Consider the following 17181-nt stretch of genomic DNA (forward strand, 5'->3'; position numbering starts at 1 on the left):
TTAAGGGGGAACTCTGGCTATAATTACAATCTGTTGCTAGCTCAGTTTTTAAATTGAGGGTGCTTCTTGGACATTTTGCTTCCTGGCAGTTGATCTGAACTTACTCCTGCCTGATGCGCAGCTTTTCCTTATTAGCTCAGAGCTGGAGTGAAGAAAAAAAAAATCAAACTTTTCTCTGCAGCAATTAATTAGGTACTTGCAGTGCTCAAAAAGGTTAATAAAGGAGAAGCAACACAGTGAGAGCTCGATCCTGAAAGGGCTTCACAGCATCCTTCCTTGAGGTGCTGAGTGCCCTCCGTTCCAATTCACCTCTACTGAGCGCAAATGGCATTTGGTTTCCCTCTGAGCTAACTTTTCAATATGGGTCCGAATGCATGGCTAGACTCTACCAGTCTTGGGAGTGGCAAAATCTCTCTGTATTGTGTTTTTAATGCATCAAGCTGGCACGTGAGCACAGGTGGCAACTCTGTATCCACAGATTCTGCTTCCATGGATCTAGTTCAGTGCGGGTCCCCTGGACTTGCTCAGCTTGAGCCCTCTGGAGGCAACTGGAACTGCGCTCTGGTCACCTCCAGAGGCTTCTTTCATCTGCGCGTGGCCTCTGCAGGTTTCACAATGGCCTTTAGGGCTGAAAAGATGCAACTAGGTATACTCTATGAAATACCCATGGAATACTTAGAGATACCCATGGATACCACCTGACTGGGAAGGAAACCGGAAGTGACTTTTTTGCCCTTATAAGGCATTCTGAGGCCCGGGGAAGCCTGGGGAGAACTCCCCTGGGCCTCAAAATGTCGTATAAGGGCAAAAAAGCTTCCCTCCTAGGGGTGTTCACAGGGGGTCTGAGACTAGATGGGTTTTTGGCTTGATCCAGCAGGGCTGTTCTAATGTTTTCAGACAGGAATTGTACTCTACCCTACCTTGAGATGTGAGGGACTGAATCAGGGCCTTTCTGCAGCCAAAGCAGACAATCAAATTCATGGGTCTAGGCCAGGGGTGTCCAAACTTTTTGGCAGGAGGGCCACATCATCTATCTGACACTGTGGGGCCGGGGGGGGGGAGAGAGTTCATTTACATTTCAAATTTGAATAAATTTACATAAATGAATATATTAGAGATGGAACTTATATGAATGAATGAAGGTCTTGCAATAGCCCATGTCCTATAAAAGGCCTTGAACAAAGCAAGACTGGCCTTTCCTTTGCTGCAACTGCTGCATCACAGATGTGATACAGCAGACAGTGGAGGGAGCCCTCATCCCACAGCTCACATGAGAGGTCGAACAGTTGGCTGTCATGCAGTTGCATTGGGCCAGCGCGGGCTCCAGCAAGTCTCCGGAGGGCCAGAGCTCATTGGAGACTGGGGGCTCTCAGAGGGCCGGATTGGGAGTCCTCGAGGGCCGCAAGTGGCCCCAGGGCCAGGGTTTGGGCACCCCTGGTCTAGGCCACAGAGCACCTTTGGACGCAACTGGTGTTCTGAGGCCCAGAGAGACTGTGCGCCTGAGCCTTAGAAAAGTGCTTCCAGTTGTGTCAGTGGGGCCTTCCAGCACAGGTTGGAATCTGTGCTAAATCCAATCCATGCGGTGGATTAAAAGGGGTCAAATGTACTTGGAGAGGAAAACAAGGCAGAAAATTTAAAATAAAGGATGATAAGGAGGCTACTATACTACGAGTTACGTTAAACACCCAGTCTCATCCAGCATATTGATTTATTTTTAAGGCAAATAGCAGCTGTAAGAAGAGAAAACGAAATGTTCAGGATCAGGAGCATTGTGTTGTACAGGGACAGGGCATTTAATCTTTTTCTGCCATGATTCAGTCCAGATGACACTCAACATCCCAAATGGTGCTATTTGCCCTCCAGCATGGATGCTTCCATTGCTTCCAATACAGGTGGAAACTATGTCAGCAGACTCACATTTTGGGGGTGGGGGGAGAATGCAGGGCAGATTCACGCACTCTCTCTGTCTCACTCTCTCTCTCTCTGTGTATACATATATTGTCCGTTTGAAGGCTTTTCAATCTGACTGTGTTTGCATCTTAGATGTGTCAGCAGATTCCCCCAAGGTATAGCTTTCCAAAAGGCACAGTGGTCTGGATGCCTCCTCTAAGATGTCAGCGAGGCCAGTTATAAATTCTGGGTTAAGTTAACAAAGCAAATTATGAGATCACTCCCTGGGATTACCTCACTCCAGAGAAGAATTTTAATGCCTTTTTTCCTCCCGTACTTTTATTTCTATGCCTTTAACAGCCATTCAGAAAGATAAACACATTTTTAAAAAGTGTTTTTATTATTCCGAGTCAAGAAATAAACCATAAACGGTCTTTATTGTGTTTATCTTTCTGAATTGATTAAACACTTAAACACTTGCTTTCCTACATGCTGCTTCTGCCTTGCTGCTTAAAGAACAGCCCAATCTTTTTCATTCCACTCCCTGCCAATGCAGTAGCATCAAAATGGTGACCGCTGCATCCTATGGTGCAGAATTCTCCTCCTGGTAAGGGAATGATTGTTCTGGAGGTAAGCTTCCATGGTGCAGAGGAGTCTACTCAAACCTGCAACAGCTATTTTGCTATTGCTAGTGCACTTTGACCCACGCCGCAAGACTGGGTCTGGCAACAGGGGTTTGGATATTGGCAGCACTGGTGACACCAACCCCACCCTTTCCTGGGACCCAATTCGGGGTTTTGGGCAAGGGTCTTTCTGCCCTACCTGGAGATACCAAGGATTGAACATGCAATACCCTGCATCATGTAAATCTCTTCTAGTGAGCTGAAGCACCTACCATTTCACCCAAGGTATTAAAATTCCAATCTTGGAAACTCAATCTACTTAAAGAATGACTTAAAGAAAATGAGTTGATGCTTACGTCTAGTTGAGATGCTTTAGACTTAGTTCTCAACTGAGTGGTAAATCTTGGCCAGGCTTCTCCCTCTTCAGACTACCATCTTCTCCATGCAATAAATAAACCATTTCCTCTAGAAATCAGATGTCAGGGGAAAGCTCTCACCAATGTGTTTGTCTTCGATTGAAGGATCTTTTTATAGTCGAGCGTTCTGTGATTCCCCTCCCCCCATGCACGATATAGTTCCAAAAACAGATTTATCAAGCGCAACGAAAAGCTGTTTTTAATCAGATGGTGCTATACTACAATGCATCTCTTTTCAAGCTTAGATTGCTGGAAACGGTGTAAAATAATAGAGAACTCACATTCATCTCAGCATCAGAAATGTCTGTTATTCATATAAACACAAACTGTGCGGAGCAATGCTAACTGGCACTTAAGAGGTTCCCTGTGTTGGTTTTTGGGTGTCACAAATGTGCCATAAAGCACATTTGCGCCACCTTGGAAGTTAACGGGGCTGGCGCAGAGGCCCACGCTGACTCCTGGAGCCCGGATCCAGACCTTGCACCGGTCCAGCCGAGGCAGGCCAGCGTAGCGGATGGGAGAGGGTGGCAGGAGGGCAGGACAGAAGCAGGGAGGGAGTGTTTTGGGGCAGGGTTGTCCTGGACGTGGACTGGGTCCAGGAGGGGGGGAGTGGACCAGCCGCTGGCAGCGCAGGTCAAATCCCAACCCCCATCCCTGTCCCGAACAGTGTTACAAAGGCTACTTGGATCAGCACCTGCAAAATTGTGGGTGCAGGTTCAAGTAGAGCCAAGTTGCCCTCCAGCCAGCACCTACCTTGCACTGGATACCGGCCTGCCTGTTCTAGCGCAAGTTAGGATTGCGCCCCTTAGTTGTGTATTTTATGATGATATGCAGGTAAGCAGAATGAAACATTCTACCTAAAGATAATTTCAAAGACGAATTCTGATCCGATTATCCATACTGATAAACCATGCTGATTATCTAGAGCAGGGGTCTCCAAACATTTCAGTATGAGGGCCACATCTTATATTTTACACAATTTTGTGAGCCAAAAAAAAAAAAAAATCAGATTTGTATATGAATGAATGGAATTTAAATGAATGAATAAGTTTTACTTGGATCTTTTTTTTGTAATAGCGTAATCTGATTCAGAACAGAAGAGAAATGTGACAATTACAAATAAACAATGCCATATTAAACCAAGAGATGATATATAATGAGTAAAAATGTCAGACATTAGCAAATGCTCTGACAAAAAAACAAGTTGCTGCGTGCTGGATAAAAATCTTGTGGGAGGCTGGATGTGGCCCCTGGGGCCTTAGCTTGGAGAGCCCTGATCTAGAGTACGTTTTAGTATGTATACAGATTTGTAAATATATGCATCTTTAACAGTGGTGGAAGTAGCTTTTGGAGGCTTCTGCAGGCCATTCTGAAGCCTGTAGAGCAGGTTTGCTGGCTTGGTGTGACCCAGAAGAGGCCTCTGGGGCCTCCCCCAGCCTCCAGAATGGCTTGGATTTGGAGCCAAATTGGGAGAGTTAGAACAGACAAAAGAAAATATTTCTTTACTCAGCGTGTGGTTGGACTGTGGAACTCCTTGCCACAGGATGTGGTGATGGCGTCTGGCCTGGATGCCTTTAAAAGGGGATTGGACAAGTTTCTGGAGGAAAAATCCATTACGGGGTACAAGCCATGATGTGTATGTGCAACCTCCTGATTTTAGAAATGGGCTACGTCAGATGCAAGGGAGAGCAACAGGAGGCAGGTCTCTTGTTACCTGGTGTGCTCCCTGGGGCATTTGGTGGGCCGCTGTGAGATACAGGAAGCTGGACTAGATGGGCCTATGGCCTGATCCAGTGGGGCTGTTCTTATGTTCTTATGTAGGGTACAGGTCGCGAACCACTTGGCATGGACTCACAGCTCACCAGTGGGTCGTGACCCGCACTTTGAGAAACCCTGCTTTAAATAAATAAGACAAAGAAATGAAGGCTTCTAGGCTACATTATTTCTCTCACCTCTGGGACTGTGAAGAGACGCCTCTGATGCCCGCCCTCCATCTCCACAGTGACTCTGGTCGAATGGCAAGCACTGGTCACCTGTTCCTGCCACCACCTCATAATTCTTGGGCAAATCCTTGGTTTCACTGAGAGACTTCACTTTGTAAACTCTTCTGGTGTTTGTATCGGACAAGTACAAGGATTCGGATACTGGATCCATGGCCAGGTAATACTTGTGAGCTGGGCTTGTGCTAATAAAGCAGAGAAAAATAAACACCAAAACAAAATATTAATTTAATTAATGGCACAACATTTTTTCTTTGTTCTTCTTGGATCAAAAAAAGCACTGCTTTGCCTTCTCACATCAGCTCTCTCTCCCTCCCTCTTTATTTAAAGAAGTAGCATTTTAATACAAGCATCAGGTATTACAACTGGAAATAAAAATCGCAAGTTATATGAAAGCTACTATCTTCTGCACTATAAAACAGTCTAACTGTGCATTGAAGAACTGGCGCTGATGATGTTTGTTCTTCTTTAAGATGCACTTAAGAGCATGAAGCACGTCAATGATTTTACATCTAATATATTGCCAGGAAGGAAGAGGAAGATGAAGAACCATAAACGTAGAACTGGTGTGGTGTAGCGGCTGAGAGACTGAGCAGAAGACTTTCCTGGGTCAAATATAATCTCTTCTATGGATCCACACTAGAATGGCCTTTGAATGAATGAATGAATGGCCACACTCACTTAGCCTTAGTCTTCCCCAACTCCAAAATGGGGATAAAGGTACTTCTGCACCTTAAATGGTTATTGTAAGGCCAACAGGTAAGGCGCTTGTCACAGGTGCTCAGAAAACTATACAAATATTAAATTTGTATACAGATATTAAATGTCATTAGTGTGAACTAGTGCTTTATAATTCAGACACTGAAATGATCCACCGATAAGATAAAACTAAAAACATGTTTATATTTATAGTAAAAGCATTTTGGTGATGTATAAAATGTATACAATTGCAATCCTATACATACTTTCCTAAAAGTAAGCAAGACCCACTGAGCACAGTGGAACTTACTTTTGAGAAGACATGCCTAGTATTGTATTTTAGAAGTATCAGTTGAGCTGCCCGGGACCGAAATTTCCAGCTCCAGTCTCTGGTTCCATCCTTTAAGACTGGGCTGAGACCCATACCAGTCTCATGTGATCCCTCTTCCTTTTGTCAAGGGTAAGGAAAAAAAAAAAAAAAAGACACCTGGCCAACTTTACTGAGTAATTCTAGAAATAAATAAGAAAGTCTCCTTCCAATTACAGAGATGAGTTTTACGAGCACACTTCTTCAGATGTATTACACGTTTTGTTCAGTACGAAAGTTTCGACTGTTGCCAAGGGAGTTCTAATAGAGGGTCAGGCAGAATCTTGAACTTCCATGATGAAGAGTGATTAGAAGAGGCTGGAGCACTAATGAGTTTGCTAATTAGAGACTGATACTGCAAGGTGTCTATTATCATCCATTGACATCACAGCACCTTGCAGTATCTGGTAACAAGCTAGTCTGGTACAGAGCAGGCACTGGTCACATGCTTTGATCACGAAGAGAGAAAGAAGCAAGGAAATGAAGCGACAGAATAGATGAATAGAAGCAAAAGATGATGAGGATGAGGATGCACAGGTCCAGGAGTATAAAAATGGTGCCAGATGCAAGAACACAGTGTGATTATGCACCAAACGGAATACTGACTGTATCCAACATTTCATTCAAAGTTTCTTTTCTTCCACTTTGGCCACTGAAATTAACCAATCTTTGGCCTAATTCAATAGATGATGCTTTCTTAGCATTTTCCCCAAATATTTATTGTACAAAGAGATTTCAAAACAAAGAACTGCTGAGCATTAATTTAATCTTGCTATTTAATTTAATTAATAACCCCTGCTAATTGGGTAAAAGGCACTTTTTCAAGTGGGTACTACTTTTTTTAGCAGGGGGAGAGTAACTGGCCCACCTCACCCCAGCAGTGTCTGTTTTAGTGGCTGTCTGCTGGTATTCATTTGCATCTTTTTAGATTGTGAGCCCTTTTGGGACAGGGAGCCATTTAGTTATTTGATTTTTCTCTGTAAACCGCTTTGTGAACTTTTAGTTGAAAAGCGGTATATAAATACTGTTAATAATAATAATAATAATCTTGTGAAAAATACAAATGGAAGAGATGACGCTTCTAAATAATCCTAAACACACTATTAGTGAGTAAGGCCCATGAAACGCATGGGACTTACGGTTGAGTTGACTTGTTTAGGATTGCACCAGTGGCGCCATTAGGGTTTGTGTCACATGATGCAGGAGGTCAGTGAGTCATTCCCATGATGGACCTCCTCCCATGCAATGGGAGGGGAAATGCCCTGGGTGGAGGTCTGGTGATGCACCATTACCCCACTCATTGGTTTTTTTTTTGGTTTTTTTTTTGCTATAACCTTTGATAGAATAGAGATATTTCAGTGTGGGTTGTTTCATTGCATTCTGCATGAAATTATGCATTGATCTGATATATAACATGATGGTATGATTCGAAAATACCAAGATTCTAAAAATTTTGGCCAGTAGCGGTGTCACACCTTCCCTGTGCGTGTCACCCGGTCCTGATCCACCCCCCTGCTCAGACATACACCGGCCTTCCTCCTCTCCTGGTGGCGCAAAAGTGCTTGATGGCACTTTTGCAACCCCTCTGAGCCGGCGCAAGCAACTTGTGCCAGTTCAAGGGCATTTCTGGATTGCGCTCTGAGTATAAGAAAAAAATAACAAGACTTTGATTTGAGTTTTTTTTGTTTGTTAAAACACATAAAAACACTAACCACCATTTTGTGTTTAAAATATCCAAATAAAAACACATAACACCACATTTTGGTGTTTAAAATATTTTCCAGAAACTAAAATAGATTATTTTTCCAGTTAGAAATAACACTGTAGCTGCATCTGCTGATATATCACCTATATCACCCACCTAGTATACTTTTAAAGTGTTTAAAATTAGTTAAACATGGAATGAGAACTTGGAATTAAAACTCATAACTGCCTTTAAAATCATGAAATCAGTGAAAAAATTAAAAACACACACACACACACACACACATTTTCAAACACCCCTAATTTTAATTAAAAAGAATGACAAACACCAGAAAAGAAGGGTTGATAAGGCAAAAACAAAAAAACAAAAAAAAGGCCCTGGGGGAAACATGGAATGACACTTGGGAGGCGTGAGGATGGGTCACTTGGATAGATGAGGGCACAGAATTGGCATAGGAGGTGAAAGGGCAAACTAAAGATAAAGCAAAATACAAGCCACCTTAAGACAGCATCATAGTCAGGCTGGCCTTCCTTGTTCCAAAGCAACAAAGCTTCCGCCTGAGTTTAGATGCTATGGCAAAATTGTGCACTGTGTGTGTTTTAACAGCTTTCATACATAATTACCTCAATGAGGTTATCTCCGAACGAGACCTCTCCAGTTTACCACACCTCATTTTGTTTAAGCCAGCCAGGAAGATGCAGCTTGGCAAATAAGCAATTAATGTTTATAATTAATACCCAACACCAATTTAGAGAAAAGTCATTTTGACAAGCAACTTAATTTAACTGAGAATCAAGCCTGCACAGAAGCAATGTGAGAAAGACAACAAAATCATAATATGAGGGAACTTTGGAAATTCCACTGCAGGAGACAAGAAAAATTGACAACACAAATCATGTCATTTTGTTCATAAACAACATCCCGAACTAATTCAAGCTTCTCCACCCTTCAATTATGAAAGGATTAAGTCTTTTTTTTTCCTTTTAATTAGCAAATGGAAATTATTTTTAAAGCAAATTGCAGGCATGGATACTATCCTCCTGAAAATGCCATTTAAATGTCTCTTTAGTTAGTTTTTGCTATGGAAGATAGAAAAGAGAGATTTACAGCCCAGTCTGAAGGTCTGCTAGCACCAGTACAGTGGCTCCTACAACAGTGCTAGCTGTCATAAAAGTGCTGAAAGTGCTTTTGTTGACTTTAGAGTAAGCAGCGCCAACAGCAAGACCTGTACTGTCCCACCAGTGCTGATTCCAGAACTACGGCTGACAGAGCAATAAGAGCTGCTCTGTGTGGTGCAGGGTTGATGGAAGACAGGGAAGAGTGAAATGGGGCAGGGGAGGATGGAATGAGGTGGATTGGGCCTGGGGGGGGGTGCAGAGTTGGCAGAGGACACCTCTGCCATATCCTAACCCCCGTTCCGGGACTTGAAGCCCTACATGCAACAGAGATTTCACTGGCGCAGATCCAAGTAGCCCAATTGGGTAGAGCAGAACCTGACACCGCGCAATGCAATCCTATGCATGTTTACTCAGAAGCAAGTCCTACTTTCTTCAGTGGTGCTTACTCTCAGGGAGGTGTGCATAGGATTCCAACCGGATTGGTTTTTTAAAAATTCTTTCAGTGGTTACAACTGGTGTATTATGTGTTTGTTATTTTACCAGAAAGGATTGGGCTGTAGGTTAAATCTGCCATTTTCACTTATCGACAGCAGTCAGCATTTCCAGTGTGTGTGTTTTAGGGAAATAAAACAAAGACATTATGTTTCTGAGATGAACTAATGCCAATTCCTAAACTAGAGCTTGTATCCTTAATTGATGACAGATCTAAAACCTTCAACTGGACCAAGTCAACAATTAGTCTTGTCAAGATTTTGTAAATACTCTATTTAAGCAATTTTCCTGATCTTCTTTTGAAGAGCCATGTAGTAACAGAGAGCCAGAAGCCACCAAAAGGAGATCTGGACCATTTGCTTGCTGGAACCCAGGGGAGGGAGGGGGTTACTCCAGTTTCAATCACTGCAATGTCATTGGCTTACCTGTGTCTTGTATCTCTGTTCCTTAAATGGCAAATTCAGCCAGGAACCACAGAAAGGAAGTTAAAGAAAACAGAAAGAAAAGTAAGCAGTTAATGTCAATTAGTAAAGCAACTACATAACTAGCAATTGATAGCAGTACTGCTAATTAACAGTTATGTAGATCCAGTAATGTGCTAGGTACTAAAGAGAGTATAGAAATGAAAACACACATAAAGAATGCTTCTAGAAAAAATATTTCTATCACATCTAAACTGGGTTTGGGTCTGAGATGCAGATGGTGAGGTGCTGCCTTGAGCTCTCCAGCTAACCTGTGTCTCTATAGCAGTGCTTTGATTATAAATAGTTGCCCTCCTCCAATTTGTTGTCGCCCTATGATTCTATTTATTGTTTTATATATTATATATTTTTAGTTCTTGAATTGAAAGCCTCCCTGACAATTTTTTCCAGCACAGGAAAGGTGGGATATAAATCTTTTAAATAAACAAATAACCTCCTGGTACTCAGGTTTTGGAAGGTTTCTGCCTCCCCTACCCTTCCTAGGTGAACAGGAAGAAGAGAACATGAAAGGGCACGTCCCTTATGAGGAAAGTTTACAGCGTTTGGGGTTCTTCAGTCTAGAACAGGGGTGTCCAAACTTTTTGGCAGGAGGGCCACATCGTCTCTCTGACACTGTGTCGGGAGCCGGGGAAAAAAAGAATTAATTTACATTTAAAATTTGAATAAATTTACATAAATTTACATAAATGAATATATTAAAGATGAACTTATATGAATGAAAGAAGGTCTTGCAATAGCTCAAGGCCTATAAAAGGCCTAGCACAAAGCAAGGCCTGCCTTTCTTTTGCTGCCGCTACTGCATCACAGATGTGAAACAGCAAGCAGTGGAGGGAGCCCTCATCCCACAGCTCACGTGAGAGGTCAAACAGTCGCCCTCATGCTGAGAGCAGCTGTGTTGGGCCAGTGCGGGCTCCAACAAATCTCTGGAGGGCCAGAGTTTTGGCACCCCTGGTCTAGAAAATAGGTGCCTCAGCAGGGGACATGAATGAGGCATACAAAATTATGCAGGGGGTGGAAACAGTGAATACAGGGATATTCTTTCCTTCTCACACAATACCAGAACCAGGGCACATCCACTAAAATTGAGCGTTGGGAGAGTTAGAACAGACAAAAGAAAATAATTTTTCATGCAGCAGGTAAATTAATCTGTGGAACTCCTTGCCACAGGGTACGGTTATGGTGTCTGCCCTAGATGCCTTTCAAAGGGGACTGGACAGTTTGATAGAGAAAAAGTCCATCACAGATTACAAGCCATGATGGATATATGTAACCTCCTAGTTTTAGAAGCAGGCTACCTCAGAATGCCATGTGCAAAGGAGTGGTAACAGGATGCAGGTCTCTTGTTATCTGGTGTGCTCCCTGGGGCATTTGGTGGGCCGCTGTGAGATACAGGAAGCTGGACTAGAGGGGCCTATGGCCTGATTCAGTGGGGCTGTTCTTATGTTCTTAACTACAATTCCCAGGAAGCCTTGCAGGTCTCTTGTTATCTGGTGTGCTCCCCGGGGCATTTGGTGGGCCGCTGTGAGATACAGGAAGCTGGACTAGATGGGTCTTTGACCTGATCCAGTGGGGCTCTTCTTATGTTCTTATGAAGTGATGTGCCAGCAGGGGTTTTGCTGCAGTGCAGTGCCTGTGATAATATTATTTAAAAGCACTGCCCAGTTGGCTTCCCTGGCTGGGAACCACTGACCTGTTAACACTGTAGCAAACAGGGAACAGATCTGCTGTAGCTTCAGGTGGTGGCACAAAGGAAAACTCACGTCCTTCTGAAAACCCATTCCAGCATTGGGAATGGGACTGGCGTGTGCATACCCTTTCCAAAGCATGACAGGGAACCTATCCTCAAGGGACGCTTTCAGGGTTTTTGCCCCCACAGCTGAAGGTGCCGTTGCTATAAGTTTGCTTTCTTCTTGTGTCCTCCAAATTTCCTACCTCAGTTCCAGGATGCTAACAGAGTTCCCAGAAGGAAGAAGCCTCCGAACAAAATTGAAGTCCCCCACGTATATGCTGCCGTCGGAACCGGAAGCCATCGCAACTGGTGCAAAGAGCTTACTGCTGTGGGCTGGGCCGCTGCAGCTGGCACAGGAGACACTCCTTTGGTGCCCATTGCCCATGACTGTTGAGATGACAGGTGGTTGCTGGGAGATGAATATGTTTTCTCCATTTCCTTTATGTACGATACCTGGTTTAAAAAACACACATACAAATGCACAGTAAATACACATCCTTCCCTATAGCATAAGGCCCAATCATGCTTGCAATGAACATAACAGTAGCTGGATATACATTATACTTGTTGTATCTAGAATTCAGGGATCAGAATATTCTGCCTAAAATGCTTGTTATAATGGCCACTGACAAACATTTCTAAATCACTCACTCACACACACACACACACACACACACACACACACACACACAATATTGTGGTAACATCTAATCCAGTGCTTCTCAACCAGCAGGCAGATACACGTGGCCTCTGTGGGGCTCAGGAAAGCCTCCGGAGGTGAGGGAAGCATCACTCCCCCCCCCCTTGACTAAGGAGGTTTCGGGTTGGGGAAGCGGGATCAGCGACGGACCGCTGTATACATGGTCTGTGGCTGTTTGTTTGTTCTTACCCTCAGGGTCTTTATGAGCAGGGCTATTTACACCACTCTTAATAAATTAGTTGCTGATTGTGGTACTAATTTGGTGGGCAGCTGGTACTAAAATATTCATTCTCTCCCATCCACATTTTATCAGGGAGCACAGGAATTGTGTTTGGACACTTAAAAAAATTCATGTCACTAGATAAATCACACAGTGACCCTGCATTTTTTTTTTCCCCCAGGAAGGGACACCACACTGCAGTGCAAAAATCAATATCCACATTGGAATGAGGGCTGACTGATGGCACATGGAAACAACAGAGAGCATTTCTCCAAAGGGTAGAACAGTGCGACAGGCAGAATAAACAGAGAAGCATTTTTCACCCTTGTACACGATGCTTCTCTTTTTTCTCATTGTTAGTTTCCTCATTCCAACACTTTGATTCAAGCCCCTGCTCATCAGGCAAAGAGGCATCTTTTAAAATTGTGTCTCACTTATATGTAGCAGGGGCGAAGCAACTTTCCAGGGGTCATGAAATGTGGTAAAATCACACAGAGGGCAGAGGAGTTGCCGAAGTTTGCCCCTCCTACAGGATAAGTAGGTTCCTTGGCACACTATTTTAGTACAGGTGTCCCCTGTACATAAAAGTACAACTTGCAAACAGCACCCATTACCTTTGTTTTTCTTAGTTTCTTTTACATTCTAGCTTAATATAAGAGGAGTTTCTTGCTTAACGCATGAACTCAGCATGCAGGCAGGGGGTGAGAGGAGACCGCTGGATCCATGATAGGTGAAATATCAGATCTGCGGATATGGGGGAATGCCTGTACTTGTGTCGTCGTCCCCCCCCAACAGATAATCATGCAGTTGGTGTAGCATTTTGGCTAAGACTGAGCTGTGAATTGGGACTTCTTTAATTCAGATCTCAACTCAGCCGTGAACTCACTAGGCTGCAATCCTATCAACTCTTATCTGGGAGTAGTAAGCCACTTTGACTACAATGGGACTTACTACTGAGTAGACATGCATAGGATTGGGCTCTAGGTGGACTCTAGGCAACCCACTACCTCTCAGTCTCTCCCCCCCCCCCCACAATACGGGGATAAAAGTCAATTCCGATATGCAGTTTTTGAATGGTGCCTAACTTTTAAGCACTGGGAAAATCTTCCTCCTTCTCCACAGCACCACCACAAAGTCCTTCTGAAAGTAAGCCCATTTTTACTTTGAACAGGCCTTGCTGAGGGAGAGTCAGCATGGCTTCTGTAAGGGTAAGTCTTGCCTCACGAACCTTATAGAATTCTTTGAAAAGGTCAACAGGCATGTGGATGCGGGAGAACCCGTGGACATTATATATCTGGACTTTCAGAAGGCGTTTGACACGGTCCCTCACCAAAGGCTACTGAAAAAACTCCACAGTCAGGGAATTAGAGGACAGGTCCTCTCATGGATTGAGAACTGGTTGGAGGCCAGGAAGCAGAGAGTGGGTGTCAATGGGCAATTTTCACAATGGAGAGAGGTGAAAAGCGGTGTGCCCCAAGGATCTGTCCTGGGACCGGTGCTTTTCAACCTCTTCATAAATGACCTGGAGACAGGGTTGAGCAGTGAGGTGGCAAAGTTTGCAGACGACACCAAACTTTTCTGAGTGGTGAAGACCAGAAGTGATTGTGAGGAGCTCCAGAAGGATCTCTCCAGACTGGCAGAATGGGCAGCAAAATGGCAGATGCGCTTCAATATCAGTAAGTGGAAAGTCATGCACAAAAAATCAAAACTTTAGATATAGGCTGATGGGTGCTGAGCTGTCTGTGACAGATCAGGAGAGAGATCTTGGGGTGGTGGTGGACAGGTCGATGAAAGTGTCGACCCAATGTGCGGTGGCAGTGAAGAAGGCCAATTCTATGCTTGGGATCATTAGGAAGGGTATTGAGAACAAAACGGTTAGTATTATAATGCCGTTGTACAAATCTATGGTAAGGCCACACCTGGAGTATTGTGTCCAGTTCTGGTCGCCGCATCTCAAAAAAGACATAGTGGAAATGGAAAAGGTGCAAAAGAGAGCGACTAAGATGATTACTGGGCTGGGGCACCTTCCTTATGAGGAAAGGCTACGGTGTTTGGGCCTCTTCAGCCTAGAAAAGAGACGCCTGAGGGGGGACATGATTGAGACATACAAAATTATGCAGGGGATGGACAGAGTGGATAGGGAGATGCTCTTTACACTCTCACATAACACCAGAACCAGGGGACATCCACTAAAATTGAGTGTTGGGAGGGTTAGGACAGACGAAAGAAAATATTTCTTTACTCAGTGTGTGGTCGGTCTGTGGAACTCCTTGACGCAGGACGTGGTGATGGCGACTGGCCTGGACGCCTTTAAAGGGGGATTGGACAAGTTTCTGGAGGAAAAATCCATTACGGGGTATAAGCCATGATTTGTATGCGCAACCTCCTGATTTTAGAAATGGGCTATGTCAGAATGCCAGATGCAAGGGAGGGCACCAGGATGCAGGTCTCTTGTTATCTGGTGTGCCCCCTGGGGCATTTGGTGGGCCGCTGTGAGATCCAGGAAGCTGGACTAGATGGGCCTATGGCCGAATCCAGCGGGGCTATTCTTATGTTCTTAACTACAATTCCCAGGAAGCCTTGCAGGTCTCTTGTTACCTGGTGTGCTCCCTGGGGCATTTGGTGGGCTGCTGTGAGATACAGGAAGCTGGACTAGATGGGCCTGTGGCCTTATCCAGTGGGGCTGTTCTTATGTTCTTAAACTACAATTCCCAGGAGGCCTTGCAGGTCTCTTGTTATCTGGTGTGCTCCTTGGGGCATTTGGTGGGGCGCTGTGAGATACAGGAAGCTGGACTAGATGGGCCTCTGGCCTGATCCAGTGGGGCTGTTCTTATGTTCTTATGTTTAACAAGATTTTATCATGGGGAATGTATGTTGGGGAGGAGGAGGCTGCTGTTTGAAAAACACAAGTTCAAAATCCCCCTGGGGCACACAAAATGGTTCTTCAGTGGTTCTTTCAATCCACGTCTGAATCTTTTTTCCCCAAATTCTTTTCTATACTAAATCTAAACTTAATGATACTGTCTATATATTTACTTAATTCCACCATATTTTTTTTAATCTCCTGGCGTGTGCCATTAGGATGCAATTCTGCCTTTAGTCAGGCATGCTTCACTGCCACCAAGAATTATGCATGAGCCACAGCTCATTTAATTCAACCTTAAATCTGCACAACATCACAAAGGGTTTCTAATAGCAGCATTATTTATTTATTCGGATAACTGTTCAGATATTCTTTTCATCTAATGGTCACATGATAATATCGCAGAATACCCTGGCCGGAGAGGGGGGGGCAGAGTAGAGACTGCTACATATTCTGGTCTTAATCACAAGCAGCTTTAGGCTTGGACACATGCCCCCCCCCCAGCAATTTTTTATGGAGTGAGTGCCACGGTGTGAGTACGGTGGACTGAAATTTGTGAATATTTCATGGCCACCTCCACAAGGCAAATGTGATGCTTGACAATTCCCCCCAACCTTAAGTGGTTTCTTTAGTGATTCCCCGGAAAAAAAAAAAGAACATGGGCTGGAAATGGTGAAGAGAGCCCTTCGCCTATTCCGTTCTCCCCAAAGCCCTAGAGCGCTCCAAACTAGGATTTCAATTTCTTTTTAAGACTTTGCTTTGGAGCTCATGAATACATTTGAAAGAACCATTTTTCTCTGGTGGATAAATAGCAGATGTTGCTTAATGCTATATTCAAAGGGGAAATAATATTTTTAAAGTTATTTATGACCGAGAAGGGAGAGAGTACTTATTTCTCTTTGGAGTGCCTTCTGTGTAAAAGCAACCTGGCAAGATGCCCGTGTGCTTAAAATACCCAGGTGCCCAGTCCCCCTGGCAGTAAAAGTCCCCTGAAGTGACAGCAGCAGGTGCCCTTTGTATGTGGCTAAATGTGTGAAGGCGGTCTTTCCACCTTCTCCCAACAATTACAGGCTACAATTAGGACCCCAGGGAACCAGTTGCACTTGAAATATGTGTCTATTTATAATGCGTTAGTTTATGGTTGACAATAAAAAACAGTGACTTTTATTTGATAGTTGGATATCTTGGTCTTCTCTTTAACACACACACAGAGTGATACTGAGACTGAGACTGAGACTGAGAGAGAGAGAGAGAGAGAAAGAGAGAGAGAGACTTCAGTTTTGTTTTACAGCATGTTCTCAGGACCCTCCTTGTACACAGGTTTGGCGCCATAGACTTGATCCAATGTGGGTGCCAACCCACGCTGGAGGGCCTCACATGACATCCTGGATGCAACCAGAAATGGTTGCATCCAGAAGGTGCTATGAGGTGCGGGGAAGCCATATGTGACCCTCCCAGGCCTCAGAAAGCCTCATGAAGGCTTCCAACAGGCACTTCCAATTTGCCTTCTGAGGCACGGCAGTGTTGCATACGGTCTCCTGTACCTCAGAAAGCCTGCTGGAGTCTTTTAACAGGCATCTCTGCTTTTTTGGGCCCCACGGATTTGATTATCTGTGGAAATCGCTATCTGCGGGGTGTTCAGGAATGGAAAAGCAGTACGGAAAAGTCAGATCCTATGTTCTCAGGTCAAATTGTCATCAAAAAAGTGACAATTCTTCTAAAATTGTCCAATAAAAAAGAAGATTCCTGAACTGCAACATTCGGGTCATGGCTGAATTCCCTAATTTCACTGTCTCTTTTCCTCTTCTGGAAACTTAAGGTCAAACTGGATGCTATGAGGAATGCTTTAACAGAGCCCTTTGTCATTTGTGTTATCC

The 17181-nt window shown here is 44.1% G+C and overlaps 1 protein-coding gene across 2 annotated transcripts in view; it reads right to left on the reverse strand.

Annotated features, from left to right (window-relative positions):
* TENM1 (teneurin transmembrane protein 1) overlaps positions 1 to 17181 on the reverse strand; it is a 277961-nt gene that overhangs the window by 67824 nt on the left and 192956 nt on the right. For both annotated transcript variants that reach the window (XM_066640043.1, XM_066640042.1), the window contains 3 exons: positions 11725 to 11974; positions 9736 to 9756; positions 4882 to 5114 (listed from right to left, as the gene is read on the reverse strand). In XM_066640043.1, the coding sequence (XP_066496140.1) occupies positions 4882 to 5114; positions 9736 to 9756; positions 11725 to 11974 (504 nt within the window). The remainder of the gene's footprint in view (positions 1 to 4881; positions 5115 to 9735; positions 9757 to 11724; positions 11975 to 17181) is intronic.

The sequence above is a fragment of the Tiliqua scincoides genome, chromosome 12, assembly GCF_035046505.1.
Source record: "Tiliqua scincoides isolate rTilSci1 chromosome 12, rTilSci1.hap2, whole genome shotgun sequence".
Classification (NCBI taxonomy): Eukaryota; Metazoa; Chordata; class Lepidosauria; order Squamata; family Scincidae; genus Tiliqua; species Tiliqua scincoides.